The following is a 24,961-nucleotide window of genomic DNA, read 5'->3' on the forward strand; positions in this document are numbered from 1 at the left end:
CTGCCCCTGACATCCTTCTCTTCCCACCTCATTTCCATTGCAAGCTACATCCCCAAGGTTCAGGCCTCCACCTTGTGCCCTGTGCCCATCTGTCCAGGGTCTCTCTCTGAAAAGAGGCCCCTCCCTACCTGGCCGTAGCCGGAGTGCAATCCTCTGAGGGCTGACTTGAGTAATCTGGTAGCTGTCTCCAGAGCCCTTGTCGCTGAGGGGTCTGGCCTCCAGGATGCGGGCCTCACTGATGGGGAACTCGATGGACTCCAAGGCACAGTTATCCTTCAGCAGATTCTCCTTCAGATTACAGCGGGGAGTGCCCAGAGGCAGGGCCTGTAAGACAGGAGCCCCAGGTGAAGCCCTGTGGTTGGAGCTATGTAGCTCTCTGCCTCCTGCAGGCTTGGCCGACTCCCAACAGCCTCAAGCCCACCCAGCCCGCCCTCTGGAGCTAAATCAGCAAAAGTGAACTCAGGTGGTCCCTCCTAAGATAGCCCATTGTACAGAAGGGGGAAACTGAGGCACCAGACAGGTTGGGCGAGTGCCTGTTCATGGATTGGTAGTTAGGAAGAGGGTCAGTATTGTAAGATGCCCGTTAGACCAGCAGTTTTCAAACTGAAATGCAACCGACATGTGAGTCCCCAAAATCAGTGTAGAGGGTCTCAGCCATCAATTTATTCAATAAAATGCAATTGAACAGAATAGAAAGTATTAACACATATAAATAGTAAAAGTAAATACTGTTTCGTGAAACATTCATATATTCTGAGTTGGATATAATACACGCAGACATACAGTGTATTTCATTCTCTAGGTCAGGGTCAAACAGGTTGGAAGCCACTATGGTAAGCACTGGCTGGGGTGTGAGATTCCTGAGGGCAGGGGCTGTCCCCTCTCTCTTCCCAGCACCCACCCCAGGAGTCACCACAAAGGTGGGAGGGGGAACAAGGACTGGGAGGCAGCAGAGTTGGAGCTAAGAGCATAGGAGCAGACTGGCAGAGACTACATCTCAGCATTGCCTCTTGCTAGCTGGTTCCTGGGGCATGTCATCGAAGCTTCCCCAGCTATAACATGAAGATAATAAAAGCCCACACTCACAGGGACGTTATGCAGGACTAAATAAGACAATGCATATAAAGATTTATTTATTTATTATTTTAGAGAAAGAGAGAGAGTGGGGGGGGAGGGGCAAAGGGAGAGAACCTCCAGCAGACTCCCCGCTAAGCGCAGCTCAGGGCTCCATCCCAGGACCCTGAGATCATGACCTGAGCCAAAATCAGAAGCCGGCCACTCAGGTGATGGGGCCACCCAGGCACCCCAAGACAATGCACATAAAACCCATAGTATAGCGCCTGCTGCAGGATAAGTGCTCAATAAATAAAAGCTATTGTTAGGAGATGCTCTATAAATAGCTCCTGGATAAGTTAGTTATGAATAAACTGCACAAGCTTGGGCAATTCCCATGATGCCAGGTACTGACCAGAGCCTATCCTATCATTCACTTTAAGCTTCCTCTCTCACCGTGGTCATATGGAGTCCCTTCCAAACACCCTGGTGTATATCTCACGGTTCCCCGGCCGGAGCTCTGTGTGTGTCTACACCTGAGTACTGAGTAGGAGGCATGCTGCACTGGAAAGAAGTCTGGAAACAGGCTCCATCCTGGGTCTACCACCAGCTAGTCTTGTGCCCTCAGACTCATCACTTCACCCCTCTGAGCCTCAGTTCTCTCACCTGTTGGATAAGGGGGTTAAGGTGACATGGCATTTTCAGCCCTTCCCCGCTCTGACATCAAGCACGTTGAGTCAGCACTGTGTGGGCACAAGTCCATGAGAGTTCCTTCCTTTCCAGGTTAGGGGGACTGGCCAGAAAGCTGGGAAACTCTTCCCTGGCCCTGTTTCACAATATTTAGGCCTTCAGGCTCTCAGTCTTCGCCTCCATCCCTACCTACCCCCTCTCACAACCATTTCCAGAAGTCAGCTGAATAACCCATACCAATATCCCAGGAAAACTGGTGGATTTTTTTTTAAGATTTTATTTATTTATTTGAGAGAGAGAGTGCAGAGCAAGAGAGAGAAAGAGAACATGAGCAGGGGGAGGGGCAGAGGGAGACGCAGACTCCCCACTGAGCTGGGAGCCCGATGCGGGGCTCGATCCCAGGACCCCAGGATCATGACCTGAGCGAAAGGCAGACACTTAACCAGCTGAGCCACCCCGGCGCCCCAAAACTGGTGTTAACATTTATTGAAAACTCACTGCATGTCAGGCTCTGTGGAAAAGTGCTTTATGTGGGTTCCTGTGACCCTCCTGCTTTCGGTTCTCTCATGCTGGAACTATTATTATTTTACAAGTGAAAAACCTGGGGCTTGGAGGCCTCACAAATGAGGAAGTCCATCTTACAAGAAAGAAATCTAAGGCTTGGAGAAGTTAAGTAACTTGCCTAAAGTTCCAGTGCTAAGAATGGCAGAAGTGAGGTGCTAACTAGATTGTTTGACTGAAATGATCCTCCTAAAATGACAGTTTGTATTAAATGCTATGTAGAGTGAGAATCAAGGCGGAGAAACAGAAGTATGCAAGCAATGGCCCCACAAAGACCACACCTGAGAATGCCCAGTTAGGGAACAGAAGGCAAGATGGGGATGTGGAAGTTATGGGAAGGACAGATAACGTTCTTCCTCCTTAGCCCCTGCAGGTGACAGATAGCCATATTTCCAGGGGAGGGATTTGGCCACAAGGATCCATCCATGCTCAGAAAATCAGGACTCCATAGCCTAAAACCCCTCCTGATACTCAAAGTCTCTCTCTCTCTCGTGCCCAGCCCTTATATGATAGCCTGAAAATCTTCCCCAGGTGGGTGGGAACCTGAAGACCAACAGTGCTATAGACCGAATGTCTGTGCCCCCCAGAATTCAGATGTTAAACCCTAACCTCCAAGGTATTAGGAGGTAGGGCATTGGGAGGTAATTAGGTCTTGAGGTGGAGCCCTCATGATGGGATTGGTGCCCTTAGAAAAGAGGTCCCAGAGAGCTCCCCGGCCCCTTCCACCATGTCATAGCAAAAAGACAACCACTATGACACAGAATTTGCTGCTACCTTGATCTTGGACTTCTCAGCCTCCAGAACTGTGGAAAATAAACGTTTGTTCTCAAGCCACCCGGTCTATGGTATTTTTGTTATAGCAGCCTGAATAGACTAAGACAAACAGCATGAGGACTCTCCTGGCCCTGGGGAAAAAAGCTTCTGGAAGCCAGCAGCTTCCTTCTTTCCCACTCAGCTTCACAAGTATGAGATGGATAAATGGCATCAGCGATGGGAAACACTGCCTAAGACTTAACCTTCTTGGCTCAAAAGATTCCAGTGGGGACATCATGGATCCTCCAAGTCTCCAAGAGAGATGAAAATGCCCTCCCTGCTCCCAGCCCTGGCCAAGGACATAATGGCAGAGGGGAGAACTTGTGGGCTCATGGAGTTTTGGTGCCCAAAGTCCTCTTGCTGCCCCTGCAAGGGCTCTCCCAACCCTTCTCCCTCAGAAAGCAGTCTCCTACTCACAGCACTCCCTATCTTATCTCTGATTCCAACTGCCCACAAAGCCCTGGGGAGAAACCCTTCCAAAAAAGGCAATGACTGGATAGAACAGGATGCATGGAGGAGCTGATCCTTTCCAGGACTAAGACAGATACTGAAGTACTAAAGGGGAGAGGGAAGGGGAGACCAAGAGGCTGAATGACAGCAGCAAGGCCACTGTGTATCTTTAAGCTGCACTGGAGAAGGGAGAGAATGTTCTGGAGGGGGTTTCCTGACTCCCTGTTTCCTAATGTGACAGTGCTTATTACAAGAAGGTTTGAAGTGCTAAGCCGTGCTGACAGTCCTTATGGTTTGCTATGAATTTCCTTAGAAATATAAACACTAAGAAACAAAAACTGTTTCCCTCCCTCCCTCTATGGTCACTGACATCAGAGGTCAGGAACATAACAGGCCTGCTCTTCAGTCATGCTCTCCCTGAGAGCCTTCTGTCCCAGAAGGATACCAAGGCAGTGACCTCAACACACTTGGGCAACATTTCCTTTCTTAATAACCCAGACTGGGAAGGTAGAGGAATGTCTCTAGGTTACTCAGAGAAACAACTGGAAGGAGGGAGGAGGAATGGTAAAGTCCTAATTCCCAGTGAAACCGGATGTGACACAAAAAAGGGCAGAAATAACCAAGACCCAGGGGAAGATCCTCAGCGCAGAGGTGGGAGGTTCCAGCCCACGCATGGTATGAGCTGAATCCCCTCCCTCTCCTGGGAGAGTGATGCATGCTATTAGTTCCATTCTTCATTCATCCCATTTTGGACATTGGGAAAGTAGAAGCATGAAAAACTGTCATTATCCTACGTATCATAGTCAGGGGGTCAAATAAGACTGTGAACATGAAATGCTTTCAAAATATGAAAAATCTCAATATAAGTGAAATATACTCAAATCCTTTTGATAGGATATAAACAAATAAATGCATATAGAAGGTGACTCTTTTCTACTATTACCATTAAAATTACTACGATTATTGCATACTCTTTTCTCGGAGGACAAAGGGCAATAGGGTCTGCTACTTATTTTTCCCCCAGAGAACCTCCAACCAAAATAAATTAACATTGTTTTCTTGATGGATATACAGTGAGGATAAGAAATCACAAGAGCATACAGAGAAGTGTGGAAGGGACAGAAAGAAGGAGAAGAAAAGAAAAGCACTTTGATTTATGGTTTTTGGTATCCATACCCTCTTGTATATGGGAGGGAGCACTTTCAATGTTATACTTTTATTTTTACAATAACAAGTTGAGCAAAACTCTCAAGATAAACACTTAAACTCTGGATTTAAAAAAAAAATAGAAAGATAAAACAGCAGAGAAGTGAGAACAAAATTATGTTGTGACTGAAAAGGAATTAAATAATGGCCCCACACCTGTCCCCCACAGATGCAGAGAAGAAATAAGTCACTCCTATTGGAGTCTTCTACTTGGCTAGACCCAAACCCATTCTTCTTTGTTCATCCTTGGCTGTCAGGCCAAGTGTGAGCTGGTCCACCTTCTGATGTGTACTCAGGACTATGTAAGAATTCCTAGTAGTTCCCTCCATCTTAGAGTCGCCAAATTTAGTAAATATTTGGGACATACTTATATCAAAAATTATTTGTTGTTTCATTCAAGTTTAACTGGTTGTCCTATACTTTATCTGGCTGCCCTAACTCCACCGCCTTCCACCATGACCCCAGATCAGCCCCTTTGATCAGCAGTATTTGCCAAACTTGCTGTCATAACAACCCATTCCGATGCAAAAGGTCTGGGATCCATCCTGGGAACCTTTCTATTTAACCAGCACCCCAGGTGATTCTTACAACCAGGCAAGTTTGGAAGGTTCTAGATTCCAACATGGCACCAGTGAGGCCCAAGATCATGAGTTGAATCTCCGTGTAATCTTGGCCTCTTCGCTACATTCACAGCCCAGAGGCAACACCCACCCCCCCATATCAGTATGTAACCCCACCCCCACTCCCAAGAACACACCCTATGCAGATGGGCCCAAAACTGCACTCATCCACTTTGGCTATGTTTTCCTATGACCGGGCCAAGCACTTGCTATACACACCCAGAGCTGCTGTCCTCTAGGACCAAGGAAAAGCTGAGCCCAACCAGTTGTTTTTCCAGGCACTGCCAACCCTGCCTGCAACAGCCAAGGTAGGGGAGGCAAAAGCAGAGGGCCCTCTAGGGTCAACTGTCAACAAGTCACATTCAAAATGGCCCAGGCAGTTCACTTCTGGTTTTTTAAGTCAATGGCCAAGACACTTTCAGCAATTAAACTTGGCCTTTGCAGAGGAAGCCCTCAGGAAAAGAAAAAACAAAACAAAAAAACAAAAAACAAAAAACGAGTGGTCATGTTCAGGTTACAGCCCAGGATTCCCACCTCCCAGTCCTCCCCAGAGGAGGCTGGCTGACACGCTTTGCCCCACACTGGGCTCCTCCTCTATCTCTCCTCCCCTCTTCCTCCTTTCCCAGAGATAGTTGTGGTCATTCACTAAACTCGTGGCTTCCCCCACTTTCCTGTTTATGTTCCATGCTCCCAGAGAATATCTTATTGGACCTTCTACTTCTACTCATCAGTTTTCTTTGGTCCATGATGCACTCATTTCCTCTTTGACTCACCCCACCCCCTCCCCCAGCACTCCGAGGCAGGTCCCACCCTATGCTTTGATCCTACCCTGCACCTTCTCCCCCATGTCCTCCCCTGGTCTGCCCCAGAGGACAAAATACACCGTGGTCATCTATAAATCTTCTACACTTGCCTCTCCAAAATCTGGTCACATGACCTATGGGCTTTGTCTGGTTGGGCCTCCACATACCTCAGCTACAGGGCTGGTCCCTGTGCCAATCAAAAGGTACGACAGACACTCCAAGAGTGTGTTTTCTTTTTCCCCAGACTCCTCGCAGCCACACTTGACTGCTTTTCCTCTCACTCTGGGTTGAAAAGGAGAGAAAAGGAATGGGGAGCATCCTAGGAGTGATCCTTCTCCCCTGGTTACCCATCTGCTCCAGCCAGCTTCAGGCCATCCAATCCAAGAAGCTCTCCCTCCTTCGAGGATGCAATTGTAGAATTCCAGCTTCCTTACAAAAGCAGCTTAACGATATTATGATGGCAACCAAGGGAAGGAGGGTATGGCAACTGAGAAGGGAGGAGGCCACCTCACACTTGAGCAGCGAGCTCAGCCCAGAGGGGTGGAGAACCTGTGGGAGTAGAGGGGAGGGACTGACCCACCCCCTCCCCACCCCTCACTCCCAGCCCCAGGGAATGTTTCATCTGCTAAATGAAGTCAATGTGGCCCAGATGTTGGGCAGCTGCCTCTGGAAACAGTTCTCGTGCTGAACTGTACAGAGGCAGAGCAGTGTGTTGGGCTGGCCTCCTGGCAATCCTCCTGTCCAGGGATAAACACAGCCTCCCAGCTCCCACTCCCCGCCCCCCCCCCCCCACACCACACACTCCCACCAGCCTGCCAGGGAGGTTGCCTTTTTAGGAAACTCAGCAGATTGGGAAGAGAAGCAAAGAGAATGAGGAGGCTGGATTGGAGCAGTCCTAAAACTGCAGAGGGCAGAGACGTGCTGTTGTGACTGAGAGGACGCCTCAGGTAGCCCAGAAGCAGCCTGGGCCAGGAGTGCAGGTAACCACCTGCTGGGGGCCCTGGCCAATGACTCAGCCTCAGACTCTGTAATCATTGGAATCTCTCCAGCCACACTCACCCCCCGGCCCTCACCAGCTCCAAATTCCCATCCCAGCCACAAACATAGCCATTCCCTCAGACACACTCATTCCCTGGGGCCCCAGACACAACAAACCCTCTTCCTAGACACAGCTAACCCCTTCTCGTCACCCTCCTAGCCTCACCAAATTGGCCCAGCACCTTCTCTCAGTGACACCTAAGAGAGGGAAGGAAGAAGGAAAATAAAAGAGAGAGGAAAAGGTAAAGTTGTGGGGGCCCAAACTTCACAGGGGAAAAGGAAAGAGAGCCTCTGACTGAACACCCCTCACCCCGCCATGGAAGCTCAAGATTTCTCTTTTATTTGCCTTTTAAAAACGCTGTGATGTGGGTGCCTGGGTGGCTCAGTCAGTTAAGCAACTGCCTTCCGCTCAGGTCATGACCCCAGGGTCCTAGGATCAAGTCCTGCGTCGGGCTTCCTGCTCTGCAGGGAGTCCGTGTCTCCTTCTGCCCCTCCTCCCAGTCATTCTCTCAACCTCTCTCTCAAATAAATAAAATCTTTTAAGAAGTTAAAAAAAAAAAAAAACCCTCTGGAATGTTTGTAAGCCAGCATCCGTTCTATACCAAGAACCCTCTGCTGCCTCTCGTTTTGATACCCGAAGCCCTGCTTCCCTGGGGCGCTCCACCCTAACAAAAAGCAAGCAAAGTGTGGTAAGGGGGGACAATGGCTACAGTGAGACCAGGAACCTAACCAAAATTGGCTCATGCTAGGGGGCCACACAGCAGAATCTGGAAGGCATTCCCAGTAATGACCCCATGACAGCTCACTTTGACATCCATCAATGGGAAGGCTTCACTCTAGCTTTACTCAGAAGGAACAAGGGGCTTGTGTATTTAACAGGAAGGAGATGCCCCTCTGGGTCCATTCCTGCACAAAAGCAGCTGAGCCTGGGGAAGCAGTAAGGTCATGTGTCTCCTTACCTCATCTGAGCACCAGGCACACACGGGACTCACAGCCAGACATTGCTGGCAGGAGCGGACACCTCGTGTGGTACAGATGTTGGACACTGCAACAGAGACAAAAGCATTAGCACCCACTTGGCCTGCACAGGGTAACTGGCCTGTCCCATCCTTCCCAACATCCCCAAACACCCAGATTTATAGCTCTCAGATGCACACAGCAGGTCTGACCATACCCCAGACTTTCACCAACCAAAGGCTGTATGGTTAGGAAGAAAGAATGAGAAAGGTCGGAAGAAACTCATCACCACCCTCACTGATGAGGCCCCAGTGATGACAAGTGCTGGAGCAAGACTGAGCCCTGGACCCTAAGTGTCAGGTCATAACTGACGGAAAGGTTTTAATTAACGACTCGTTTGACACCTACGTTGTGCATAGGAAAATCTGAGGCCCAGGACAATGCGATGGGCCCTCTCTCCAATTATTCTAGTGATTGCTTCACAGCCCCTACACGGGGATCCAAGGCCCTGATGTGCTAACATGAACACACAGCCTAAATATGGTGGGGGGGGGGGGGGAATATTCCCCTGGCCAGCCAAGACAAAGTAAATCTTCTGAAACCCGCTCAAGCTTCCCAATACATCTATCTTCGGGTCAAGGTGTAGAATGGTCCAGGGAGAACTCCAGAAATGTCAGAAAAGCCTGAGTAAGATAAGCTGGAAGGACATGGATTGGAGCTGAAAGGCCCATACTTGAATTCTGAAGGCTCTTTTTACTAGCTGCGTCGTGACCTGGAGCAACTCCGTTAACCTTTATGTAACGGTAATAGCTACCTCACAGGATTTGTGCACTTGGTACCTTACAAAATGCCATTCAAATGTGAACAGTCTTCACACTGTCAAAGGACAGAGAAAAAGCTGGGGGGAAGAGCAGAGACAAAGAGAGGGGCCAAAATAACCCAGAGAAGCTGAGCCAGGAAGCAAAGCCCAGGCACTTACTTAGACAGAAGCTCTCGTCCTCCCTTCTTCCCCCAGCTCGGGCTTCCTGGGCTCAGCCAGGTGAACCTCCCCTTTTCTGCAGTGCCCCCAGGAAGGCCTTTTCCAACATAAGGAACAGACTGAGGAAGATACATTCCCCCTTATGATCCAGGCCCTTCATCCAATTTTTTAAAGTGGTCCCTTTGCCCCCAGCTGGTAAGACCAACAAATTTGTTTTTAGGGAAAGCAGCCTAATAAATGGGGTGTTTTCCAGTGCCCCCAAAACTTCTCATCAAGCTGAATGTCTCAGTCCATTTTACTATAGTGTGACTGAACTCCCTTCCAACATCTAGACAAGACATACCCAGAAAATGTGTGTACACACACACACACACACACTATTGTCAAGAAAAATTATCCAAAATTTGGAAACAGGCAAAGGAAATACCATGTGTCCTTTCAATGTAATAATGCAAGGTGTGGACAAGTAGACCCATCATACTTATGGATTACCTGATTTTCTAGGGGTGTATACCATTGTTTGACTTCTAGTGATAAGGATATTTTATAACTCTGTAAGGGTAGAGGTTAACTTGTAGAAAACCAGTAACAGTGGAAATGATTCTTGATGAGAACAGTGTATATGATTCTTGTCCAACAACAATGCAAATAATTTGGTAGCAAAGGTACCTCTGAAGGGTAGGGTTTATTGCCTTGTAGAACATTAACCAATTTCAGAACTGTTAGATAACTGATTTCAACATTCTTCTGACTGACCGACTATAAATTTCCCTTCCCTGAATTTTCTAGAGATTTTTTTTTTTAAAGTAATCTCGCCACCCAACATGGAGCTTAAGCTCACAACCTCAAGATCAAGAGTGGCATGCTCTACTGACTGAGCCAGCCAGGGTCCCCTCCCTTCCCTGAATTTTCTTTGAAACTAATCTTAACATCTTATTGCTTCCCTCATTAATTAAGTTGAATAAATACTTTGACACAAGTTCACGTTACATTTGTATGGTAATCATACTTTTAACTCTTTCAACATTACGTCTTAGTGATATACACCTCAGGGCCTCATTAGAGGTCAGAGGAATCTAACAGAAAGCAAAGGTGCCCAATCAATAGACTGCAGTCCTAACTGAGTCACCACTATTAATGAGGCCTTAGGCAAGTCATTTAACTCCTCTCAGCCAGTCTCTTTGCTCGACAATTCCTAACATATTACAATTATTCGTCTATCTGTCTTAACACTGCCACCCAATAGATTTTAAGCCCCATGAGGCCTGCCCTGCCCAGCCCAGGCCAACCCAGGAGAGCCCCAGTCCTTGCTCAAAGCAGATGCTCCATAAATATATTTCGGAGCAAATGAAGAGGCATTGGATTAGGTCAGTTTTGTTTTGTTTTTTAAGCAACCAAGCTCATGTCTCCAAATTATGCATGGAATTCCAATATAAGACATGCAAATGGGTTGAAACTGTTCCTCTGACAATTTAAACTTTCATTGTTCTCCTAAAAACACCAGAATCATATGTGGAATCCTGGAAGCCCCAAACTTCCTCAGAGCTTGAGTCTGTCTCATTTCAAAGGCCTTTCCCAACTGCACAGTTCTGCAAGTGGGGTGCTGCTACCAGCCCATGAGCAATAACCCCTGGGCCACAGCCTCTGACGTGACTACACCCTTACCGAGCGAGCGTAAGGACTGTGAGGTGGGGAATTATGGCAGCGGTTTGCGGCCTGGCTCTAAGGTTCCAAGGCCACCTCTGAGTTGGGGCAGCCCTCAGCCAGGCACTGTCTATCTATAATGGAAGAAAGGTATCCCATCTCCCCAGAGCTGCCAGCTTCAGAAGGCCTCACAGTTCAGATCCCACAACGCACCCAGTAGGCGCCCCCCCGCACCCCCCACCCCGCCCCGCAAGGGCCGCCTGGCCATTCTCAGCTCCCAGTGGCTCTTTTCCCAGCCAGATGTGAGCATAGCACCCCCTTACTGCCTGACTGAAAGAGCTCTGAGAGGAGCAGAGCCTGAACTATTTTAGGTCTCTGCCTCCCACCTTGAAGTTTCCATGGGAATCAGCGTCCAGGGGGGTAATTCTGGACATAAATGCCATTGACTTTCTCTGGGGGTGGGGAGGAGCAGACGCACAAGGAGATGTCGGGAAGAGTTAGAAGAGAGGACCATGGGAGGTATGAGCATATCAAATTATCTCTGCAAACTTTTTCCCTGCCTCTCCGTTTTTCCAACCATTCATTCGCAAATTAGCATTTATTTGCCTATGAGTCCTCGACTTGTAGCCACAATAGAAGGCCTTGCCAGATGGGAAATAAATAGCAGCAGACCCCCTCCCAGTGAATGGGCGACCCCTGACCCCAGAGGATGAGACAAGCTGCTGGGATTTGTTCTTTAGGGAGTCGTGTCAGCCAGTTCCCTTTACCACCTCCCTCAGTGAATCACAGGTGGATTTCGTGAGAACCAGCCATCCCCTCCCACGATAACCCCCACCAAGACCTGCCACCAAGGGCAGGTTCCCTGGATTGCAGTGGCTAAAAGGGACTGACTCATCAGAAGTCTCTGCGCCTGGACCTTGCCGATTCAGCGAGCTGCAGCTCTGAGGCCACCCCTCCCTCCTAAACATGTGGAAGGAGTTTGGGCTTCTGTTTCCAGTCATTCATAAGGCTATTTTCCTGCTTAGCCTCAAGGGCCCAGACTCAGCCCCGCTGGAAAAGGGGTGATCCTCATCAGAACTTTTGTCATTGAAAAGAATTAGCCACTCCCACCACCCATTTCCTCCCACGGTTTAGCCAGAGCCAGGAAACAAGGTGGATTGGCCCTGGTCCTCACACGGTGGCTGTAGGGATTCAGTGAACCGATCCCTGTCAAACTCTGGGCCCAAAGGGCGGGCACACAGGAAGGGCTCACTACAGGCAGCTGATGCCCCAGTAGCTCTCATTGCTATTGTGTTTCTCCTCTCTGTTTTTATCCTCAGTCCCCAGCTGTTTAAGGCAGGTGGATCTTTTGCACTATACACACCGCTAAGCGTGCCCTGAACGGGGCGGCGGTGGGAACATGGAGCCGGAAAGCACCAGATGAGGGTAAAATGATCAACTGTCAGATCTAACTTCTAAATGGAGTCAGGAAGATTAGTGTTCAAAAATCCAACCTAGGAGGGCTGGCAGGGAGGAGGAGGCCCATTAGAAAAGCTAGACGAGACTGCCAGAAAGTTTGCCTGGACAGCAGAAGGAAAGGCTGTGGTTTGGCACATCAGCCCAATTCACAGAACCAGAAGAGAGACAAAGGCTGGGAAAAATGGAGGGAAAAAAGCGGGGGAACAAGGAAGGGAGTTGGAACAAGCGGAAGTCATAATGCGTCAATGAGAGCTATTTTGAGGACGTGCTGTCCAATGAGACAGGATGTCAGAAAGCGGGAACGGGCCACCCTGGTGAGGCCACGGAATTTCAGGAGAGCGCTAAGTCAAGCGGAGAGGTGTTTAGTGGGAAGGAAGGATGATGCACACTGCGTATACTGTAGATTATCTTCCTCTCTGCCAGAGAGGAGTTCTGGCCTGGGTCCCCAGCCCTGCCGCTGACCCTTGACTGGTCACTTCCCAATTAGGTCCATGGGGACAGCGGGTGACTCAGGCCATGCCTGATCTTCCATCGCAGTCACCTGGCTGAGTGAGTCATCCAAGAACAAAACATCTCATGCTCACTGCCATATGGATTCACAAGTGGTTTCTTCCAGAGCAGGCTGCTAAGAAAATTGATTTTATTTTTTGTTCCTTCATTACATGTAGCAGCAGCTCAGTAATCTAAGGAATGGGAAGGAGACAGGAGAACTGGAGTTCAAGGTAACATATACCTCTGAGCACAAAGCTCCAGTAAGCATTACTCAAAATGGCAGGCAATCCAAACAACCACATTTCACCATACCTAAGACATATGGATGTAGGATGCATCCTAATTTCAGAGATTAAAAAAAAATTGTTTAATTTTTTAATTAACATCACAGTTAAATATGGTATGAAACATCAAAAAACACTGGTGTAAAATTTCCCTCTACCAATGTTAAAATGTGTTATGGGTTGAATTCTGTGCCCCTAAAAAGGTATGCTGAAGTCCTAACCCCCAGTACTTACGACTGTGACCTTATTTGGAAATAAAGTACTTTGCAGATGTAATCAAGATAAAGTCAGTAGGGGAGGCCCTAACCCAATATGACGGATGTCCTTGTAAGGGGAAAATACCATGTGAAGACAGACACACAAAGAAAACGCCACGTGATGACAAAGGCAGAGATGGGAGTAACCCAACTGGAAGGCAAAGAATGCCAGAAGATCAGCCACCACCGAGAGATAGGAAGCGGCAAGGAAGGATTCTATCCAGAGTCTCAGAGAAAGCATGGCCTTGCTGACACCTTGACTTCAGATTTCTAGCTTCCAGAGAGAATAAATTTCCATTGCTTTAAGCCACACAGTTGTAGAAGCCCTAAAAAGCTAATACAAAATGGGTTTGCATTTCCATAGCATATATGACAGGATTTTGAGGAACACTGCCCCGAAATACTTTGCATGATTGAAAAAAAGCCATCCTGGAATGAAAACTGCTATGGTTAATCCATTTATAGATAATGGGAAAGTGGGTACTTTGGCTTTATACTTTTCTACTAACATACATCATAACAACAGTGATGTTGGCATTCATTCATTCACTTACTCAACAAATATTCATCAAGCACCTACCTGTGCCTGGCACTCTCCTAGACACTGAAGGCATGTGGTTGAAACAAGCCTCCTACTCTGTGGAGCTTAAATTTTAGTGCAAAAAAGAAGACAAAAAAATACACCACAAAGTACAATTTCAAACAGTGGCAAATGCTTTTTAAAAAGAAAACAGAACAAAAGAATAGCATCAATGAGAGGAAGGAGTCCCTTCTAGAGAAGGTGGTCAAGAAAGGCCTCTCTGGACCTGAATAGATATTTTTCCAAAGAAGACCTACAGATGGCCATCAGACACATGAAAAGATGCTCAATATCACTCAACATCAGGGAAATGCAAGTCAAAACTGAAAATGAAATATCATCTCCTATCTGTCAGAATGGCTAAAATCACAAAGAGAAGGAATAACAAGTGTTGGCGAGGATGTGGAGAAAAGCAAACCCTCGTGCACTATTGGTGGGAATGTACGTTGGTGCAGCCATGGTGGAAAACAGTAAGGAGGTTCCTCAAAAAATTAAAAATAGAAATACCATATGATCTAACAATTCCGCTACTGGGTATTTACCCAAGGAAAACAAAAACCCTAATTCCAAAAGATATATGCACCCCTATGCTTATTGCAGCGTTACTTACAAAAGTCAAGATACAAAAGCAACCTAAGTGTCCATCAACAGGTAAGTGGATAAAGATGTAAAACACACACACACACACACACACACACACACACACACACACAGGAATATTGCACAGCCATAAAAAAGGATGAGATCTTGCCAATTTTTGTGACAGCATGGATGGACCTAGAGGGTATTATGCCAATGCAATAAGTCAGACTGAGAAAGACAAATACCATATGATTGCACTTATATGTGGAATCTAAAAAACAAAACAAATTAATGAACAAACAAAAAGCAGAATCAGACCTGTAAATGCAGAGAACAAAGTGCTGTTTGCCTGAAGGGAAGGGGGGTAAGGGGTCGGGCAAAATGGGTGAAGGGGAGTGGGAGATCCAGGCTTCCAGTTATGGAATGAGTAAGTCTTGGGAATAAAAGGTACAGCATAAGAATATCGTGGATGGTACTGTAATAGCACCGCATGGTGACAGATGGTAGACACACTTGTGAACACAGCACAATGTACAGAGATGCCGAATCACTATGTGCACATGAAACTAACGTAACGTGTGTCACGTGTACTCAAAGAAAAAAAATTTTTTAAGAAAAAAAGGAGGGGGAAGACTTCTCTGAGTTGATATTTCAAGATGATATGAAGGAGTGTGTCATGGGAAGATCTAGGGATGAGCATTCCAGAAAGAATCAGGACAAGGGCTAGATGGACCTCAGCCCGTTAAAGAAAGAGCAGGAAGAGAGAGGGAGGAGGAATAAGGCAGAGAAGTGGTTTGAGTAGTGGTCAGGGACCAGGACGCACGGAAGCTATAACCACGGAAGGGAGCGTGGCTTTCATTCTCCACGCAATGGAAAGCCACTAGGGGAGTCTGAGCAGAAGTGAGCTTAGAAAAGATCATCCTGGCCACTCAGAGGAAGGCAGACATAAGGGGAACAAGACGAAAAGAGACCAATTAGGAAGCTAATACAATAATCCGGGCAACAGATGTCAGGGATTTGGATTGGGAGTGTAGCGGGGTTAATAGTGTGGTCAGACCCTAGTTAATGTGCCAGGACCTTACTGATGGATGGCATGTGGGGCATGGCAGAAAGACAGGATGGATTTTGTCCCCAACAAGTGGATTCCCTTGGACAAAGTTCAAATGTTTTGATCACTGGCCATACCCTTTTCACTGACTCTTCAGCCAATGGGCCCTACCCTTGTAAGTGAAGCCAGATCACCCCTGGTGATCATCTCCAACTGGGTTAATTCGGTAGCCATGTGCAGAACACTGCAGAAGGCCCACCTCGGACAGAGTCCTGTCTTCCATATGGTTGTCATATAAAATGAACACCCAGTCCCTGAGCAACACTGTGGGGCAGGGGAGGTAAAACCATGAACAGGATTCTTGTGTAACAGTGGACATGGTGGGGAAGACATGCAGAGCCACAGGCAGATCTCAAGTCCAAAGACACCTGTGCTATTCCACCGGCTGTGTAACCTCGGGCAGGTCCTGTCATCTCCCTGGGGTTCAAAGGTCCAGTGACTCTTTCATTTTCTATTCAAGGACTCAGAATTGCTCCCTAGTATTTAACAGGCCTAATGCAGCCACATCAGCCAAGCATGGGAGACCCCAAACCGCTGCTTCCTTTCCCCATGCTCCCAAATATGCACCTAATCCTTACCTCACTCGTTGTTAGGATTAAATGAGATAATTCAAGCGGAAGAACCACCTGCGGTGGTGGCTCAGTAAATGTTGGCTTCCTTCCTCCTTACCTTCACTCTAACTGCTTCCTGCATTAGGAATGCCCATCCCCAACCCCACCACAGCCCCACCTCAGGGTCCGACTCCCCGGGCCTTCTGCATCTAACAGGATATGCTGAAGAAATCACGGGGCCAGGAGACAAGAGCCCCCAGGACTAGACCCTACCAATGCCCCGAAACTAGCTGGATGATCTTGGGCAAGTCACTTCAACTCCCAGGGTCTCCCCTTTCTGCTTCTCTGTAAAGCAAACAGCATTAGATTAGAAGATCTTCAAGGTGCAGCCAGCCCTGGGAGGATATATTCCAGCCAGAAAGCATCACGGATGACTAATGCTCTAGGAGACCCAGCATCCCAGGGCCCAAGACCCCTCACACACACACACAATGCACAAATGTCCATTTCTTCCTAATAGCTTAAGTGGAGACTTGATTCTCCAGCTCTGGAAAATTTTATCAGCACGGGCCCCACCTCCCATCTGACTCACTCAGTATAGAGAAGAAGCAAACCTGTACCAACCTCTGTTTGGGGCCCAGCCCAGCAGTGCCCTGTTGGTGACCTTCTTGGCATCCAACACTCCAGTGCTGCTACTTCTCCTCCCGCAGTTGATGTCTGGTGGGTATGGAGACCAGGCAACGGCGATGCCACCAGTCCTTGTTGCTCCCCACCCCACCCCATCCCCCACCCCCTATCTTGGTAGGAAGGCAAATTGCTCCCACCATTTTGGAAGACAATTTGGCAAAACCTATTAAAATCTAAACGTAAAATATTCATGTTCTTTGACCAAGCAGCTTCAGTTCAAGAAATTGAGCCTGTAGAAACACTTGAACAAAGGTGCAAACAATGAACGAGGCCACCCCCTGCAGTTTTATTTGTAGTAGCAAATAATTGGGAATGATCCCACTGTCTGCCAACAGGGAATCAGTTAAGTAAATTTTGCTACATCCATATAACAGTATGCGTGCTGGCTAGAATTGTAACTCTTAGGATAAATAATGGAAAGATACAAACTGACATAAAAAGATGTTTAGGATATGTTATTGAGTGACAATGATCCTGTTGTGGATGATCTTACTTGAGAAATAACAGTAAGGATAAATAACTGTTTATGGTGATATATATAGGAAAAAAAACTAGAGTAACTGTCAACAGCACTTATCTTTAAGGACAAGACTAAGAGGGACTTGGTACTTCCTGCATTATTCTATTTCTGCTTTGCTTGACTTTTTTTTTTTTTTTACGCAACAAACTGAATTACATTTACAAGCTAAAAGAAAATTAAAGCTAATTTTAAATGTCCTCTGTCCTGTCTCACTTTCTACCCTGGCATTCATCTAAATGTAGGCTTCCCAGAGTATGCCAGGCTTCCTACAACATGGCATACCTTCAACATCAAAATCCTATAGCCTCTTTGAATCCAAAGTTCCGTAGGAACTCCAGATTAAATGTGGGCCCACTCCCTTCAGGAACCACCCAGGAGAGAGCATGGGATGGTCTATTCTCAACCTATATAAGTCCGAGAACCAAGACACCATGTTCCCCTCCATCTTGAAGAGGTGGTCAAACCTGGCCACCACCGACCGAGGCAGCAGAAGGCTTAAGCTAGAGGAGTTGATCTCATGTGGTGGCTAAAGCAAGGGTTTGGAACCATGGGTGGATATTATAGGCCCAGGTTTCTCTATCCAAGAATCCCAGTTAGCAAAGAAATTAAGGTTGACTACAGGGACTTTTGAAATGGTTACTGGATGTGCCCTCTGCCAAACTTCTGGAGCTCTCTTCCGGTGCGAAGTTTTTCAAGGCTGTTTTTAACTATAGACCTCCCTTTTTTTTTTTCTCCAAAGAAATCTTTACATGGAGTTCCATGTTACAAATTAGTTAAAAGAAAAACTTCTCCACTTGAAGGTGGGGAGGAGCAGGTGTCCCCAAGACACCAAGTGCCTAAGGCCCAGATGGAAGATGGCTTGTGCAAAGTCACCCAGCAAATTGATGAAAAAGCCTGCACAGGTGGGAATAGAATATAGGTTTCTCAGTTCCTGACCCACAGCTCTTTTCACACCTGAGGTTTGGGTTTTTTCTGCATGAAAGGAAGTGGCTTTTGTAAGTTTAAAAAATAATAATAATAATACAAGTTTAGGTAAGGGAATACAGACACACATAAGGATTATTATGTACACAAGGAGGAAAATCTGAATAGAACACATCATCTGATTAATAGTGAACATGATGGGAGAACAGAATTAAAGGGGAACCAGCCATTTTACTCTCCAGCATTCAACTTCCTTAAAAAAAAAAAAAAAGTTCACCGCATTCTCTCCTTGAGTGTTGGAATATCTTCACCAATGGAACTAAGAAATGATGGGGAGAGGGAGACTAGTCTTTTTGTGACAATGTGACTGAAAACCAGAAAGGAAGACTTGTATTTTCAGAGATGCTACAAAATTTTTTTAAAGGTAGAATAGCCCCAGGTTTACTTAACAGCTTCTGGCCCCAAAGATTGTGACATACCGTATTTGGCCACAAAATACGCATTGCTTTCCAGACCAATAATAAAAGTGCAGGTTGCCCTCTGGAAAACAGTATGGAGGTTCCTCAAACAGTTGAAAATAGAGCTACCATACGATCCAGCAATTGCACTACTGGGTATTTACCACAAAGATACAAATGTAGGGACCCAAAGGGGTACGTGCACCCCAATGTTTATAGCAGCAATGTCCACAATAGCCAAACTGTGAAAGGAGCCAAGATGTCCATCGACAGATGAATGGATAAAGAAGATGTGGTATATATACACAATGGAATGTTATGCAGCCATCAAAAGGAATGAGATCTTGCCATTTACAATGACGTGGATGGAACTGGAGGGTGTTATGCTGAGTGAAATAAGTCAATCAGAGAAAGACATGTATCATATGACCTCACTGATATGAGGAATTCTTAATCTCAGGAAACAAACTGAGTGTTGCTGGAGTGGTGAGGGGTGGGAGGGATGGGGTGGCTGGGTGATAGACATTGGGGAGGGTATGTGCTATGGTGAGCGCTGTGAATTGGGCAAGACTGTTGAGTCGCAGATCTGTACTTCTGCGACAAATAATGCAGCATATGTTAAGAAAAAAGAAAAAGAAGAAAATAGCAGGAGGGGAAGAATGAGAGGGAGTAAGTCAGAGGGGGAGATGAACCATGAGAGACGATGGACTCTGAAAAACAAACTGAGGGTTCTAGAGGGGAGGGGGGTGGGGGGATGGGTTAGCCGGGTGATGGGTATTCAAGGGGGCACGTTCTGCATGGAGCACTGGGTGTTATGTACAAACAATGAATCATGGAACACTTCATCACAAACTAATGATGTAATATATGGTGATTAACATAACAATAAAAAATTAAAAAAATAAAAGTGCAGGTTGCTGCAAAATCCTCTCCAATATCCTGAAGATATTACTACTTAGCACTTGGGAAATCGAATGGCTTATACATGGCCCAAATGCATTTATCCAGTTAGAAAATTTAGAAACTGAAAGCTGCATCTGGGTTTAACTGATATAGTCCCCCTGCTTTCAGGGTAACGGTCTCAGCACCCGTGGAAGATGGAGTAGCCTTGGATAAACCCTTTGCTTTCTGATACACACAACAACAAGGGTGAATCTCAAATGTGTCATGCTATGTGAAAGAAGCCAGACTTTAAAGACTACATGCCCTATGACATCATTTATATGACATTCCATAAAAGGTGGATCTGTAGGGACAGGAAACAGATCAGAGGTTGCCAGGAACTAAAGGTGGGGATAGGGTACTGATAACAAAGGAGCTCAATGGGGAACCTTTTGGGGTGACGGAAATATTCTGTATCGTGATTATGCTGATGGTTACTGAACCAAACGTGTATCAAAATTCAAAAAACGGTACACCTAAAAAGGATGGGTTTTATTGCATGTAAATAACACCTCAATAAACCTAACTTTAAAAAGAGTATTCCTGGAGATACTGTGTGCATGGGGGAAAAAAGGGAGATTTTTACACTTTTTTTTTTTTTTGGCTAGAGAGTTTCAAATTTAAATAAATGGCAGCAGTTTACACAGGGAGGATAGGCTGTGTCAGTTTTCTTTTCCCACCTGCATTGCCACCCATGACCTGGGTTCCTTCAGGCACAATGATCTTCCCATTCAGGATAGGGCCAGGATTTGGGGGAAGGGAGGGGAGGCCATGGGGTGAAGTAGCAGGCCAGCTCTGTGGGCATCAGATGGGGCTGGGTCAGGCCAAGTGGTTTCTCCCTGAAGCTGCTCAGTCACTCCCCCAGTTAATTATCTGTCTGCTGATTCATGAGTTGTGGTTCCTGTGGGCAAGCTTCCTGGCTATTTCTGCCAACAGAGGCAGAAGGATTCGTAGGGCTGGGAGGGGATGATAACCAGAGATCCTGAATGGGGTGAGGAGGAATTTCTATTAGGAAATTCCAGAGTCATACCCAGTCTCCCCCTCCTCACTGTTGCCTCCTTGCCCCATCTGATGCTGTCCCCAGGAGACCTCTACCACTTGCAGTTTGTGTGTGTGTGTGTGTGTGTATGTTTTTTTAAGATTTTATTTATTTATTTGACAGAGAGAGACACAGCGAGAGAGGGAACACAAGCAGGGGAAGTGGGAGAGGGAGAAGCAGGCTTCCCGTGGAGCAGGGAGCCCGATGCGGGGCTCGATGTGGGGCTCGATGCGGGGCTCGATGCGGGGCTCGATCCCAGGACCCTGGGAGCATGACCTGAGCCGAAGGCAGACGCTTAACGACTGAGCCACCCAGGCGCCCCCTCCCACTTGCAGTTTTGAGGTGGGTAAAGGAGAATGCTTCCCTCTTCTGTGTCTCCTCCCAGGAGAGGGAGAAAAAGGCAGAGAATTCACAGAGGGTCCCCTGAAAACAGAGGTCTAAGGCACCACAGTGCAGAGATCCAAATGCACAAAGAATTCATGATCTCAGCTGTATTCTAAAATTCTCCAGAATGCCCAGATGGAGCACTTGAGGATCCTCTGTGAATGAATGCAGATATTCAAATATTGGGTTTCTTACAATGAGGCATATCACCTCTAGATGCCTTCTCATAGCGTTCCCTAGGATTTATTTTGGCTGTCAAAAGTCTCAGGTACCGGGCCTAGAGCACTGAACAAAATAGACATGTCCTTCTCCTCACAGAACCTGAAATCTTGTGAATGTCTTTTACTTTCCTCTTTCCCCAGAGGCAGAACTTAAGGTTTTCTAGTCGATAAAGCACATGTATGCACCTCTTCCTCCTTGGTCTCTTCTGTGTGGGTTCTTGCTGGGTGAGAGGGGCTGAGATATGCCAAACCACCAGTGGGGGACTATCACGTAGGTGTGGGAGAAGGGGTCCCATCGGTCTCATTCTGCGAGCCCAGGTTGCACTTGTGTGTGAAGCAGTAATAGCTCTTGTCTCCAATACACAGTAGATACCATGGATAAGAATGATGGCAATGATACATGCCACTTATTGGATGCTTATTTTCTAATTAGCACAGTCATCAAAGTATTGTTTTCTCCACTTTACGGATGAGGAAACTGAGGTCCCAAGAGATTAAGTAACTTGCTTAAGGTCACACTGCCAATAAGAGGCAAAATCAAGAATTAAACCCACATCTGGCTGGCTTTAAACCATAACTGTCCCTTTCCCCAGCCAACAAGCCTTCCTGCCATGTCTCTCCAGGCAGAGGGCTTCATTTGGAGAGTTTTTAGGATATAAACTCAGGAGGAGAAATTAGCACTTCAGCTCAGAAGTAATCAACTTAGATGGTGACAGCAAACAAAACTTGTTATCCCTTAGGTCTCAGGTTAGAATACAGACTTACATAGGTGAAAGCCACAAAACCCAATACCTCCTGGGTGAAGCTAAAAAGATCATCTTTAGACATAAATTCCAAAACTCAATTCTACTCTCAAACAGCCTCTCTTCTCCCCATCCCAGACTCTCCTATTCTGGGACAACCTCTCTGTGCCACCACCCAGCTCTCTCTGCGTCCCTTCAGCACTGTGTGTACCAATACCCCTCTTCTATTCTCATCCTACCACCTGCTTCCCCAGGAATCTGACAACACCTGCAATCCAGGTACCAATCCTGGGGGAGGGGATTCAAATATAAACTGTTCTTACTGGGGGCTTCTTACTCTGGAGATCTAACTCTAGAGCCCATGCTCTGAAACACTACTCCAACCTGCTTCTCAGAAGGAGCCTGGGGCTAGCTCAGTACAACCCATTACTACAGCTGGAATCATCCCAATCATAACGATGAATCTGTGAACAGATCTCCCAAAGAATATGGCAAACTAAAGTATGTCGATGCAGTGGAGTCCTATACGGATCATTACAACTCTGTATCAGATCAACAAAAGATACTAGGAGTGAGGGGTGGAGGGACAGACACCAAAATAACGTACACTCTTCATCTTCACTAATATTGAAACATGTGCCATGCTAGGCTCTATCTCATGTTATTTTACTTTCTTCTAAGACTATAAGAAAATACAGTGTCTAGTTAGACTCAGAAATCATTCAAAATTCAGAAAGCTGTAGAGGTGGAAAGAAAAGCAACAAATGTTTTAAGTTCATGGGAGCAGGCATCTGGAGGAGACAGCTCCACCGCCCCCATTAACATCAGGCAGCATTTGAACTGCGTCTCTAACACCTCCTAGGGCACAAGGCTGGAGATCTGTATTTCGGTACCATGGTCATCCGGCTGCTCACTGTAGGCTGAAGACATCAGCTGACCTGTTTGAGCATCTATCACATGGGAAGCTTCAGCAAAAACAACTTAGCCCACTATATATTATCTGTAACTCCTCCACCAAGACATCATTCAGAGATTGTGGTGATGGTTTCATGGGTGTATATGTATCTCCAAACTCATCAAGTCATATACACTGAATATATATGGTTATTTGTATGTCAATCATACCTCATTAAAGTGTTTTTAAAAGATACTGTTGCCTTGTCCTGTATAATCTCTTACACACACAAGATCTTGAAGGCAGTCATCAAAGTATTTCTGAATAGCTATCTTTGTAAGGACTTAGTAAATCTTAACTTTCTTAATGCCTTCTGCGGGATTTAAATTGTCTTACAATGAGTACTACACTTTTCATTAAAAGTGCATATATGCACACTTGTGCGTCCCCGGCAGAGGAACGGAAGCCAGAGTTCTGTCTGGGAAGGTCACCGGGGCTCCGGAAGGACCACGGGCAGCATCCCTGAGCTGTAGGCTCCTCTGCCCCTCCACCCGCTCCCCAGCACCAAGGAGGCTGAATGCCAACTGTCTTGGCATAGGGCGTGCAGCAGCAGGAGAGACAAAGCCAGGGATCCAAGCCAGTTCCAGGGACCCTTCTTGTGGCTCCTCGCATACACTGGAGGTTTCTCGGATGCGGGGTCTGTCCCGGAAGCAGAGGCACGGCTGCCACCCGGGGACACTGTAGGAGACAGAGCCCTCGCCCTGCTCCTAAAAGCTCCCGCGGGAAGCCACCAAGGAAAAAGACTTAAAGAAAAGAACTTGGGAGAAAGTGTAACACAAAGAGAGAGTAATGTCGAGAAGCTGGCACACCCGCGCGCGCACACACTCTCGTCCGAACAGCTACAACCACAGCCCTCCGGCAGCGCGGGGGACCAGCCCCGGGAAGCCGCAGCTCGCCGTGCCCACCGCGGCCAGCCGGCCTCCGCAAGCCCCAGACCACCTGCGAGGCGCGCCGCCCGGGAGATGCGCCCGCCACACCGCGCGCGCCCAGGCCGCCCCGGGCGGGCGCCTGACTCGGCCAAGGGCTTCGGCGTCCCGGAGCACCCGCCCCGAGGCGGCCTCTCACGCCTGTCATCCCGGGGCCGGAAAGGTTCCCGGCTGCCGGCTCCGGCGGCCCCAGCCTGGCCCCGCGCACTCGGAGCGCAGACGCGCGGGGCCGGCCCGCCGCTTGCCCGGCTACAAGTCCGCCAACTCGGGCTGTGGCAGGATGCGCGGCGCGGATCTCCGGGGGGAGCCGCGTCCCCGCCGCGCGGGAGCCTCACTCACCTCCGCCGCCGCCGCCCGCCAGCGCCCCCAGCACCAGCACCGCGGCCCACAGCGGCAGCGCCCGCATCTCGTCCGCTGCCGCCGCAGCGCCCGCCCCACAGTGAGCGGCGGCGCCCGCGGCCACTTTTCCCGCAGCGGGAGCGGGGGAGGGGACGCGGTGGGTGGGACGTAATGGGGCGGGCCGCGGACTCGCGCTTCCTCCCCTCGCGCGCTTCTCCGGACCCTGCGCTGGGGAGGGGGTGGTGGGAAACCGCGGCCGCTCTTTCCCCGCCTCGCCTCCGCCCGCTGGGATCCGCCTGGACCCGCAGACCGGGCGAGACTGGGACCGGAGCGGGGTCGTGGGCGCGCCCGGACACTTGGTATGCTTAGAAAAACCGGGAGCCTGGGGCCCCTCTCCTGACCCCGTCCCACCTCCTGAAGACGCCCATATGGCTTTCTCTTTCGCCTGAACGAATGGGCACTTCCCTCTGTACCTTGAGTTTGCATCAGGCACACTTTGATTTGTTTATTTGACAAACCGTTTGAATACTCACTCTGGTGCCGAGCACCGGTTTAGTCCTTTATTATTCATCGAGTTTTTCTTTGCGTTAGTTTGGTTTTCCGGAAAGCCTCTTGAGACATCTCAAGCTTGTGTGTAAGTAAGGATGTCCATAAAGGGCCTCTCTCTGCAGATGCTTGCTTGCACATAGTGACTGAT

General features: G+C 47.8%; 1 protein-coding gene across 2 annotated transcripts in view; it reads right to left on the bottom strand.

The window, feature by feature from the left end:
- Nucleotides 1-24,352, bottom strand: part of ITGB3 (integrin subunit beta 3) — a 59,326-nt gene extending 34,974 nt beyond the window's left edge. For both annotated transcript variants that reach the window (XM_028087491.2, XM_088028212.1), the window contains exons 1-3: nt 24,265-24,352; nt 8,194-8,279; nt 129-324 (exon numbers count right to left, since the gene is read on the bottom strand). In XM_028087491.2, coding sequence (XP_027943292.1) covers nt 129-324; nt 8,194-8,279; nt 24,265-24,331 — 349 coding nt within the window. In that variant the 5' untranslated portion in view covers nt 24,332-24,352. The remainder of the gene's footprint in view (nt 1-128; nt 325-8,193; nt 8,280-24,264) is intronic.
- Between the last annotated feature and the right edge of the window lie 609 nt (nt 24,353-24,961).

The sequence above is a fragment of the Eumetopias jubatus genome, unplaced genomic scaffold, assembly GCF_037043125.1.
Source record: "Eumetopias jubatus isolate StellerSeaLion01/CBP00866 unplaced genomic scaffold, mEumJub1_p1.0 scaffold_10, whole genome shotgun sequence".
Taxonomy (NCBI): domain Eukaryota; kingdom Metazoa; phylum Chordata; class Mammalia; order Carnivora; family Otariidae; genus Eumetopias; species Eumetopias jubatus.